The sequence below is a fragment of the Trichosurus vulpecula genome, chromosome 1, assembly GCF_011100635.1.
Source record: "Trichosurus vulpecula isolate mTriVul1 chromosome 1, mTriVul1.pri, whole genome shotgun sequence".
Classification (NCBI taxonomy): Eukaryota; Metazoa; Chordata; class Mammalia; order Diprotodontia; family Phalangeridae; genus Trichosurus; species Trichosurus vulpecula.
Genome location: NC_050573.1, coordinates 87,116,291 through 87,128,691, shown reverse-complemented (window position 1 = coordinate 87,128,691; position 12,401 = coordinate 87,116,291). Strand labels below are relative to the sequence as shown.

Sequence of the window (12,401 nt, the reverse complement as noted above, 5' to 3'; positions counted from 1 at the left end):
ACATATATAATTTTGTCTTTAATCTTTTTGAGGCGAAAATACTGCTAAGTACAAACATTTTCTGAGGAAACTCCTATTCACACTGCTGAGAACACCAGGGTATCTTAGAACACAGTCTAGTCTAGTCAAGGGAGCCCTGGCTTTTAAAGAGATGAGGGGTAGTGTTCATTATGGGGTTTGGGGTTCAATCCCTGGAAGGCTTCCAGGAGGAGGGGAATTTTTTGATCCAGCTCTTGAAGAAGATGAGAGGCATAGGATTGGTGGGGTGGGAGTGGGAATGATAAAGGAAGATTTCTTATTTGGCTGGGGTTGGAGGGAAGGATAGCTTAATGAGGCTAGGCACAGGCCTCTACTTCATCTATTTTCTCCCCACCTCTACCTCCTGCCATTCTCTGTAATAAGACCTTGAATGCCTTCACCTTCTGAATTTTTGTTTTCTGCTGCCTAGGTGGCTGGAACCTTTGGTCCCTGTGGGGAGACTGTACTCGGGACTGCGGTGGAGGGCTCCAGACCCGGAAGAGAACATGCTTGGCCCTCCCTGGCCATGGTGCAGCTTGTGAGGGTGTCCTTGAGGAGGGCCGTTTGTGCAACAGAAAGGCATGCAATAGTAAGTTATCTATCTACCCCCCCCCCCACCCATGCCCTTCACTTTGTCTCTTTCAGCTCACTATGGGCATCAGTTTACCTTTCTTCCCTGTAGCATCCCTCAGGTTTCTGTTTCTTTTTTTTGGGTAATGAGGACGATAAAATCGTCAAGACCTCCCTCAGAGGTGTGCTTTGTAAACTATGAAGCTGGATGCTTGTACAAATGAGAACTATTATTAATGAACGTTCTGAGAACCTGGGCTTTCTCTTTTCCTTCTTATGTGAAAGCAGCATTTGGAATAAAAAACTCAGACACTTTCAGCTTTGGCCTAGCACCTTATCTTAGGAAATTACTGATAGAAAAGGGTTGGGTAATATGAGGTGGAACATAGGAAGGCAGAGAAGAATCAGGCAGAGAATGAAAGGTTTGGGGAGGGTCTGTAGAAGCTTAGATTCAGGAGAGTTGGCTTCTTTGGTCTAACTAGAAGCTAGAACTTGTCAGTGAAAGCAGATATGACTTTGGAGTGTTTGTTCTTGGTGGGGGAATGTTGGGACTGGATGGTGGGATATGGAGGAGCTGAAGCCTATTGGGGCAGAAAATGTGGATTGTTGGATTTGGGCTATAGATTGTTGGGATGGGGCCATGTAATATGAGGGAGGTGTAGCAGCAAGCACCCTAGCATACCCAGGATGGCTGCTAGCACAGGTTCTTGGATCTGCTTTTCTAGGAAAGACTGCTCAAAAAGGGGCTAACAATCCTACTTTTAATTACATTCACTAGTTCAGGGGAAGGGTCAACACCTTGACCGTCAGAGAAAATACAAGCAGAGGAATTAGCATAAAGACCAACAGACAGGGCTCTGACTGCCTGAATCAAAGCAATATTGTTATACGTTTTATATACACCACCAGATTGAGAGAGCCTTTACATCTGAGCAGTTGGGAGTCTGAACATAGGGCTACTCAGAGTCTTGACCAGGGAATCAAAAGATCCTTCTCATAAGCTAACCCCCAAAGCAAAATACCAACTCAGAGTATCCATACACTTCTCAGAGCCAGAAGGCATCACAACCCTCCTGACTCAGTGCCTAATCAATTTAGTACCAAAAGCTGTGAAAGCCTTCCTACAAGCAAGCCTCCCCCTAAGCAAGCTCCTCCTTAGGCAAGTCCCTCCTCTAATAGGCTCCACTTGAGGCCTATTAGTGGGTGGGGAATATTTTCCCATTAACATTACAGAGGGGTTGCAGGACATTGACTCTGGGCTGGATAATATTGGGTCTGAATTATGGAATGTTGGGACAGAGGTATGGAATATGAAAGAGGAGCTGAAGAATGTTGGGATGTGTGAGAGGAATTATGGGGTGCCAGGAAAAATGCAGTAGATTGCTAGGGAATGGGGAGAAGTCTTGGGGTAAGAAAGGGCCTGGGACATTTTAGCCCTAGGATACCAAATCTTGACCCCACCGCCCCATACCCATCCTAGGCTAGTTCTGCGAAAGGTAGGATGACTCCATGGGGGAGGAGACACTATCATGACCTGGATGCCTAAATCTTGAGTTTTATTGATTAGTTGGAGGATCACATGATCGTAGATACAGAGGCGGAAGAGACCTTAGAGGTTAAGTCAAACTCCCTATTTTGCAGATAAAGAAACTGAGACCTAGAACCCCTTTCAATGAATCATGTCACCTCTAATTCTGAGGCCTTTTGGTTTATTGTCTTCCTCTACTCAGAAAATCAGCATCAAGCCTATTCCTGATATTTTGAAGGATGATACTTGGACCTCCCCCTCCCCCCTTCCACAAGCAGCTTTTTTTTTTCAACAATAATAAAGGGATAGCATCCTCTTTCATAATTAACTCTCAATTATGCATGAGTGTATTAAATACCTTATGAATTATCTGTGGGGAAACAAATTCCATGTCCAGCACTCCTAGGCTCCAACCAGCATCTATGTTCACATGTACCCAGCCCTGCTTCTAGAGACATCAGGTTATAAAATATCAGCATCCCCTGACAACAGACAAACAAAAAGTCACCCATCCCTGAGATGACTTCTAGATTATTCATAGGGGCAAATGAGAGAACTAGAAGAAACAGTAAACAACATTTTTTTCCAGTTAAGCCTCTTCACTTTAACAGAAGAAGAAGCTCGACCCCAGAGAAAGTATGTGATCCATTCAAGGCTGTTCACATCAGTGATGGTGCCAGGACCAGGACCATCCCTGTTTCACACTGGCTCCAAATGAACCATCTTCTGTGTAACCTGGGGCCAAATCACTTCCTCTCTATGAGTCTCTCTCATTCCTTGATCAGAGGTTCTTAATCTGGAGTCTATGCTTGTTTTTTTAAATATTTGGATAACCGTATTTCAGTAGAATTGATGTCCTTTGAAATCCTATGTATTTTATTGTATGCGCTTAAAAACATCATTCTGAGAAAGGGTCCACAGGCTTTACTAGACCACCCAGCAGCTCCATGGACACAAAAAAGTTAAGAATCCCTGTTTTTGATGGTCTCTAAGGTTTTTCAGCTCTGATAGTCTAGGATTCTGCTGAGTAACTCAAACAGCCCTGGAACCCAGGTGTCCTATTTCACAGTTCAGGGCTCATTCCACTATACCAGATTGTATCTTCTGAGACCTGCTTTGATAGGGGGTATGCCTCGAACAAGCCTCGTCCCAGAGGGGCTCCCTCTCCCCCTGCCTCAGTCTCAGCTTATGAGATTTCTCTAATAATCGACCTTAATGACTTCATGCATTTTTTAAATCCTTCCATAATGTTAAATCAAATCATAATGAGAATGGCGCTGTGTGGGCTTTTGTCTCTTCTTTTTTTAAATTTTATGAACCTTCCTGGTCATGAGGCCAGACTCAGCAGGTCTTGTCAGGAGGAGTTTGGGGAATTCTAGGCCAGGGTATGGTATGAAGGGAAACAAGGCCCCTGATCTCAGGGGGCTTCTGGGCTCAGGGGGATACACTGCCTTGGACCTTGGGGAGTCCCTAGTCTAAAATGGAAAAGCCCACCTCTGACCTCAGGGAGCCTTCTGTCTGAGGACAAGACCAAACTCTCCTTGCCTGGGTGGGGGGAATATCAGGGAGGGCAGAGAGGCTGAAACTTGGGCCAATGGCAGATCTGGTATGTTGACCTTCTCTTTCTTCTCCCTCCCTCTCTCCCCATTTCTCCTCCCAAATAGCCAGTGGAAGATATAATTCTAGGAGTCAGTCTTTGAGGTCCACAGACACCCGAAGGCGAGAGGAAGCTGATGACCTGCAGCAGTTTGGATACCCATCCCCCCAGACAGGTAAGAGGACCAAAGTAAAGAGGGCTTCTTCATGGAGCAGGGGGTGGAGCAAGGCCAGGGGATGGCTTGGGGGTGAGTCTCTTCCATGTAGAGCTAAGTCTATGGAGGCTCATCGCTAGGAGGCTTCCCAGGATAGAATCAAGGGAAGTAGAATGCAGTCGGTAGCTATGGTCTAGTCTAGTGATGGGAGTGATGGCCTCAGAGTCAGGGAGGCCTGGTTAAGATTCCATCCTGAATATATGCAGTCTGGTTGAGCCAGGGTAAATTATTTAAGGGAAGGGATAAACTTTTACTAAGTACCTATCATGTGCCAGGTGCTAGCTAGGTGCTTTTACAGATATTATTTCATTTGCCCCTTATGTGAGGTAGGTGCAATTTTTATCCATATTTCACCATTGTGGTGTTAGGGGGGCAGAAAGGGGGGCAGAGGGGACTCAGAACTATTATTCTTAGACTGCTTATAAACATTAACTGTTGGCGCTATACGCGCGCTATCTTTTCCTGACAACCAATGAGTTGATGTCTGACTGGAGGAACTGGACCACGTTGGCATTGACATTCTCTTTACGAGTGAGGCAGAAGGCCCGAGGAAGTTGAAACTCGATAGAAAGACAGCTCATAGGTTCCCCTTAAAGCATCGGTTCGGTGGTCTGGCAGAGCTGGTTTCCTCATGCACCCAGAGGATGGGCATACTCAGTCATCTCCACATGCAGTAATCATCATGACCGCCAGCTTAAAAAACCCATGAGGACAATGAAAACTTGTGTGCCAACATCTGTTGCTGAGGATGAAGAATTGGAAAAATTCTGGGAAGAATTAGACAAGATTCTACAAATCAAGTCAAAATACATACTGTGGTCCTTTTCAATTCAAAGTAGTGTTAATAACAGCAGTTAGCATTTATATAGCATTTTAAGGCTCCATATAAAGTGCAAAGCACTTTACATGTATATCTCGTGTGCTCCCCACAACAACCCTGGAAGGTAGGTGCTATTATCTTCATTTTACAGTTGAGGAAACTGAGGCAGACATAAGTGACTTACCCAGCAGTCAAACAGCTATTAAGTGTCTGAGGCAACATTCAAACTCAGGTCTTCCTGACCTCTAGATTCTGTCACTGTGCCACCTACTCTTGCTGTGCAGTCATTTTTTAATTCATATCCAGCTCTCTGTTGACCCCATTTGGGGTCTTCTTGGCAAAGATACTGAAGTGGTTTGCCATTTCCTTTTCGAGATCATTTTCCAGATGAGGAAGCTGAGGCAAACAGTGTTAAGTGACTTGGCCAGGGTCATACAGCTAGTAAGTATCTGAGGCTGGATTTGAACTCAGGAATATGAGTCTTCCTGACTTCAGGCCTAGCACTCTATCCACTGTGCCACCTAACTGTGCAACCTAATAGGGGTACAAATTATCTTGCAAAATGTTTCCTAATTAAGAAATAAAAGAGTCAATGAGGCTTGTAGATTCCTCAAAAGCTGCACATCTACCTGCACATCACAAATATTTTCAAGAAAGGAGTCAGAGGTTGACGTGGGGGTCATTTCAGATTTGAATATTTATGTGTGGTCAGGTGACTCAGCTTTTAGAGAAAAGATCTGAATCAACACCTGTTTGCAAGGGTGAACATGGTACATATAATTGGAATAGAGTGTTGGGCTTGGAGTCAGGAAGATCTGACTTTGAATCCTGCCTCACACACTGACCAGCAGAATGACTATAGGTAAGTCATTTTATCTCCATGTGCCTCAGTTTCCTTATGTGTAAAACGAGAGTAATGATAGCCCCCACCTCATGAAAGTCGCTGTTGAGGGTCAGATGTGATAACATGTGCAGACCATGCAAACCTTAAAATGATATATTCATGTTAATTATTATTAATTATTATTATTATTTGACCTATTTGTTCAAGCTGTTGACTCAGAGCAAAAAGAAAGAGATAAAAGAAAGATGTCTATTCTAATGGAGAGGCATTGTGAGCTAAAAGAGAGGGAGCCAGCCTCAGAGTCAGAGAGCTACATCCCACTTCTGACACTGGCTGTGTGACGTGGGCCAAATGCCTTCTTCACCTCTCAGTAGACCAGAGAGCTCAACAGAGCTGTAACATATAGAATCATGGTTTGAAGACTTCCATTGGTGGATGGAATTTGCTCACGAGGAGTCTCTTTCACTGCTCCACTGCAGATCCAGGCTGAAGAAATGGCCCAGATTATCATTATGGCATAAAAAGTTGTAACTGATGCATATACTGAGCCCAACAGAGCCCAGAACCTCCCTCCGCCAGAAGGGACTTAATCTCCTTGCCAAGGCTAGAGGTGTGGTACCGTCTAAGGCACAAACTTATTTGTGAAGCAATTCAGAGGAAGATGGTAGGATATCTCAAGCAATTCCATTTCACAAAACAGTGGTGGGAACAGTCTAGACTTTAATTCGACAAACTCCCTACGAGGTGTTAACACTGTGCACACAACTTGATATGAGTCCCAACAAAGAACATTTATAAACTGAAGTACGAATTAAATAGAGAGGCAGTTAGATTTGGACCCAGAGGACCTCCATTCTAATCCTGCTTATATTGCTTATCATCCGGTGTGAGACTTTGGGTAAATTACTTTACCTCTTGGCCTTAGCAACAAGGCCTCGATTTTTTTATCTATAAATGAGAAGAATGAACTAGGTTATTTCAAAGCCTATCCAGCTTTAAATTTATGATGCTAATGTTTCAAATTCAATTCACCCCCCCCCAAAATGTCAGTTTCTTTGTGTCCCCAGCACTTTGGACAGTGTCTGCTACATAATAAGTACTTAATAAATAGTTGTTGACTTGATTTCTCTGTGCTGGGGATAAAAAGATTAAAAAAATATAAAATAGTTCACATCCTTAAAGAGATTATAGTCTTCTGGAGGTGTGGCTGGGGAAGAACGCAATCCATACACAAAGAAGTCAAGTAAAAGGGGAGGCTGGTGGGAGGAGGAAATCAAAAAAGGTTTCTTAGAGGATGTGGAACCTACGTTGAGTTTTTCAGGAAGAAGAGAACTCTAGGAAGTGGGGATGAGGAGAGGCTGCATCCCAGGTATTGAGGGACTGTGAATGGCTGTTATAAATGTATACCCCAGACCAGCTGGTGTTGTCAAAGACTCATCATCGATTAAAGTGGAACAATCACATCTGTACTCAGACACCTCAGTGCCTGATTCATAGGAGGAGATGGAAATGAAATGACATTTGACAACATGAATTCAGACAGAACAGATAAATCTGACCAAGTACAAACAGAATGGATTTGTGTTGGAGGCAACTTGATTTTGAAGGCACTTGGGGCTCAATTTTCCAGATAATCACAAAGACTCCTAGGAATATGTCAAGAAAATAGTAAGAAAAAAAATCAAAATTTTATATTAGCATAAAAGAAGAAAGAAGATAGTAACAACTACCATTCATATATATATATATATATATATATATATTTTCTCATCTCTGTAGTCTTTATTAGTACAGTTCTGTGATTTATTCAACAGAATAATAAACAACAAAATAATAGCTGTAATAGCTGCTAACGTTCCTATAGCACTTTAAGATTTGCAAAGGACTATACATATATATATATGTGATCTTATTTGCTCATCACCTAACAACCTTGTGAATTAAGTGCTATTCTTACCTCATTTACAGATGAGCAAACTGAGGCTCAGAGTATTTAAATGACTTGCTAAGAGTTACACAGATAGTGTCTGAGACAGAACTTGAACTCGGTTCTCCTGACTACCAAGTACAATTCTTTATCCACCATGTCTGATAGATGCCTCATGCTGATAATATATATGAATACTTGTACATGTGTTGTATAGATACGGGTATGTGTATACATATGTAAGCACATAATATATGTAGTATATATTCTATATCTGTAAGCACATAGCATATGTGTGTATATATATATACACTTATGTATGTATAATATATGCATATATGTTTTACATAGAGACATAGTACACACAGCACCTTCAGTGATGTAGAATTCATCAAGTCAACCAGCATCTATTAAGTGCTTACTGTGTGCCAGACACTAGTGCCAGGCACCGAGGATACAAAAGCAAAAACAGTCCCTTCTTTCAAGAAAAGAATATACAATATATTTTCAGCCAAACACTACACACACACACACACACACACACACACACACACACACACACCCCCATGACTATAGGGAATATATATTGTCTCTGCTCCCTGAGGGAAGGCCCGCCCTTTTTCTTTTTTTTTTTTTTGTTTTGTTTTATTGTTTTATTTCCAGGGCCTAGCACAATGGCTTACACATATTAGCTACTTAATAAATGTTTGTTGGATTGGAATGGATTGGATTGGATTGGATTGCCCATATCCACCATAACATACAGTTGGATAGGTCACCCTGGAGTTATTTCTTCAGCATCATGGCCTCTCGGAGATGGAAGAGAGCTCAGAGATTTTCTACTTCAACTGTTATACCTTGAACAGACTCTGCAGATGGACAATAAGCTGGCCCTAGAATTGAAGAAGAGGAAGTTGACAGCAATTGCCTGCATAGTGCTTTCACTGATCCTGAGTTATTCCTGTTCACTGAAACCCATCTTTCCAATATGATTATTTTCCTGGTTGTGAATGTTTGTGTGTATATGTGTGTGTGTGTGTGTGTGTGTGTGTGTGTGTGTGTATGCCCAGGGTCTAATTAAGTAAGTGTCCAAGGCCATGAATTCCATGGCTGTTAATCATGGAACACCATAATCTTCTAAGAATCAAAATTGCCAGTGATCCAAAGGGCAAGGAGAGGCATGGTGGGCTTATGTGGGCAGCAGCAGGTTACCATTGGTGACTTATGTGCAAGAAAGGGCTTACAAGACATTCACTAAGGAAACATACAGTCAGAAAGGCAAGAGGGCCAGTAGGGATGAGAAAGGATGGGTGGATGTCATTCTGCACACGTAGAGGCATTATCAGCATTGATGAGAGCACAGATCTATCAAAGTAATGAGGTAAAGCAAAAAGAGCTAAATGGTAATTTCTTCTGAGATTTAAAAAAAAGAAAGAAAAAAGTTTTGGGGATCCAGCTAAGCCCCACATTAGAATTCAAGAACCATAGAATATGAGAATCACAGTCATAATCTCATAGAATCTGAAAATATCATAGCTGGAATGGTCCTGAGTGGCCAGCTAGTCCAATCTCCCATCCTCTATGGGAATCATCAGATTGGGAGCTCCTTGAGGGCAGGATTTTTTGCCTTCTTTTGTTTCCCCAGTGCTTAGCACAGTGCCTGGAATGTCATAGGTGTTTAATAAATGTGTATTGATTGATTGAATCCTTTGTAGCTTCCTTGATCGAGTTTTTGGGTTTTTTTGGTTTGGTTTTTTTTTTTTTGCCTCTATTCAAATTCCTCCAGGTGCTGTTTTAATTGTTCCGTTGTTTCAGTCATGTCTGATTCTTCGGGACCTCATTTGGGGTTTTCTTGGCAAAGATACCAAAGAGGTTTGCCTTTTCTTTCTCCAGCTCATTTTGCAGATGAGGAAACTGAGGCAAATGGAGTGAAGTGATTTGCCCACGGTCACATAGCCAGTAAATGTCTGAGGCCAGATTTGAACTCAGGAAAATGAATCTTCCTGACTCCAGGCCTGGTACTCTATCCACTGGCCCTCAAATACCTTCAGTGATGTGGAACTCATCAAGTCAAGTCAGCAAGCATTTATTAAGCACTTACTTTATGCCAGACACTGTACTAAGATAAATACAAAGGCAGATACAGTCCCCCTCTCAAGGAGTTCACAATTTAATGTTCGCCAATCAGTCAGTCATTAAATATTTATTAAATGGAAACTATGCGCTAAGTGCTGGGGATACAAAAAGAGGCAAAGGACAGTCTCTGCCCTCCAGGAGCTCACAATCTAATGGGGAAGACAACGAGCAAGCAAACATACACAAGCAAGCTATAGACAGGATGAATAGAAAATAAGAGAGGGAAGGCACAGAATTAAGAGGGGTTGGGAAAGGCTTCCTTTAGAAGATAGGATTTTAGGGGCAGTTAGGTGGTGCAGTGGATAGAACCATGGCCCTGGAATCAGGAAGACCTGAGTTCATATTCGGCCTTGGACACTTACTTAATTAGACCCTGGGCATACACACACACACACACACACACACACACACACACGTGTGTGTGTGTGTGTGTGTGTGTGTGTGTGTACCTATATGCATATATAGTTAAATATAATATAATTATATTATATAACTATAATATATAGTCCCAATTGCCTCCAAAAACAAACAAACAAAAGAAGATAAGATTTTAGTAGAGACTAAAAGGGAATCTGGTAGGTTGAAGTTCGGAGGGAGAGCATTCCAGGCATAGGGAACAGCCAAAGAAAACACCAAGAGATGAAGTATTTTGTTCATGGAACGACCAGAAGGCCAGTGTCACTGGATGGAAGACTATGAGGTAGGGAGACTCCAAAGATAGAAGGGGGCCACATTATGAAGGGCTTTGAATGCCAAGCAAAGCATTTTGTATTTGATCCCAGAGGTTGGAGGGAGCCTCTGGAGTTTATTGAATAGGGAATGACACATTCATACCTGTGCTTTAGGAATACTGCTTTGGTGGCTGAATGAAGGATGGACTAGAGGGAGGAGACAGACAGACCCACCAACAGGCATGTACAGTAGTCCAGGTGTGAGGTGAGGTGATGAGGGCCTGGCAGTATCCAAAGAGAAAGGAGAGCATTGCAAAAATGAAATCAACAGCCCTTGGTGACAGATTGGATTGGGAGTGGGGGTTTGTGAAGAGTCAAGGACAACACCTAGCCCTTAAATCTGAGGGGCTGGGAGGATAATGTGGATCTTTACAGTAACAGGGAAAACAATGGGAGACACAACATGTGAACAACTATGTTGATACAAGGTATATAGAAGGTAAACTGGAAGTCATCTCAGAGTGAAGGATGGGACTCTGATTGAAGTTTTTTCTCCTTAAATTGAACTTGAATCTGCTTACCTGTAATTCTCCTTACCCTCAACTGTTCTTAGTTCTGACTTCTAGACCCACTAGAAAATTCTCCTCACTCTGTCCATGGGTGGTCACGTAGATATTTGAAGAAACTAAGAATGTCTCTCTTAAGAATCTTCCCCAGGCCAAACATCACCAATTCCTTTGACCTATGGCATGAGCTCTGTTTCTTCTTTTGGCCACCCTCCACTGGACTCACTCTAGCTTATGATCATCCTACCTAAAATGTGGTGCCTGGAACTGGACGTGAAGTCCTCAGTGGGGTCTGGCAAGCCCAGAGAATAATGGGACAAGTACTTTCCTCATTCTGGGCACTCTGCTTTGGCTAAAGCAGCCTAAGACACCGTTAGCCGCCATGTCCTGACGTCCCTATCATAGTTACTGCATCTCTGGACTTGGTCAAGGTCATGAAGCTAGAAAGTGGCAGGACTGGGCCCAGGAACACATGTCTTGAACCCAAGCCTAATGTTCTTCCCACTCCCTTGATCCCTTCAAACTGTCCTGGTTTGAATTTTCCCCTTGCTTATTTTTAACTACATATTTCCCTATCCCTTTTGGAAGGAAAGGCCAAGTTTCTTGACAAAAACAGTCCTTCAGAATGACCTCCTTTTTCCCGTCCCAGCCCTTTCAGGTGCCACCTGCTTCATAGAGCCAGGAGGATTGAGAGGTTGGGTTCTCTTGGTCCCTGACTGTTTTAGAAAGAGAATTCCACCTGGATAGAAGGGAGGATCATGGGAGCTCAGCAGAACATGGGAGTCCATCTCTGGAGTCCACAGAAAACTGTATAATAAATCACATATTCTGAGAGCTGGAAGGGATTTCAGGGGCCATCGAGTCCCACCTGTATCTGACCAAGAATTCTATCTATAAATGAAAGGGGAAGGAGAGGAGAATGATTTCAAGAGAGTCCGCTTAAGGCCTAGACATTCCCATGGGAGTGTGCACCAGTTGGAGACTCCTAGCCCATTCCAAGAATCAAAGAAACTCAAAATTGTAGAGAACGCCAGGGATCATACCTGAATAGCAATCCCCTCAACAATATACCCGGCAAGTGGTCATCGGCGGAGGATGATAGGGAAAGGCTGAAATAAGGAAAAAGGGGATAGGATTCCAGCCCCAGGAGGCAGCCTGCAGCACTAGGGCAGCCATTGGTGTAGATACTGACTGAGAGCTGATTAAAGCCTCAGTTTCTAGGGAAATCAGATAATTTCCAATTCATCCTCTGCATATCTTTCCAACCTCTGCATTTAAGAGTAGGCACAGTGTTTCTGGAAGGGCACTGTTAAGCTGGTTCAGGTCCAGAGGAGGAAGGAGACCAAAAGCAGCATAAGAGGAGGACTGAGTGAAGGAATGGCCAGTATTGAGGCTGGAGAAGAGAAGACTCAATAGAAATGTGATAGCTGTCTCCAAGGAGTTGAAAGATGGTCATATGGAAGAGGACTTTAGACTTATTTTGCTCGGACCCAGAAAGCAGAGCCAACAA

At 43.0% G+C, this 12,401-nt stretch overlaps 1 protein-coding gene across 1 annotated transcript in view; it reads left to right on the top strand.

Annotated features, from left to right (window-relative positions):
• ADGRB1 (adhesion G protein-coupled receptor B1) overlaps nt 1–12,401 on the top strand; it is a 220,641-nt gene that overhangs the window by 40,417 nt on the left and 167,823 nt on the right. Inside the window, exons 2-3 of the mRNA XM_036741341.1 lie at nt 449–607; nt 3,781–3,888. Coding sequence (XP_036597236.1) covers nt 449–607; nt 3,781–3,888 — 267 coding nt within the window. The remainder of the gene's footprint in view (nt 1–448; nt 608–3,780; nt 3,889–12,401) is intronic.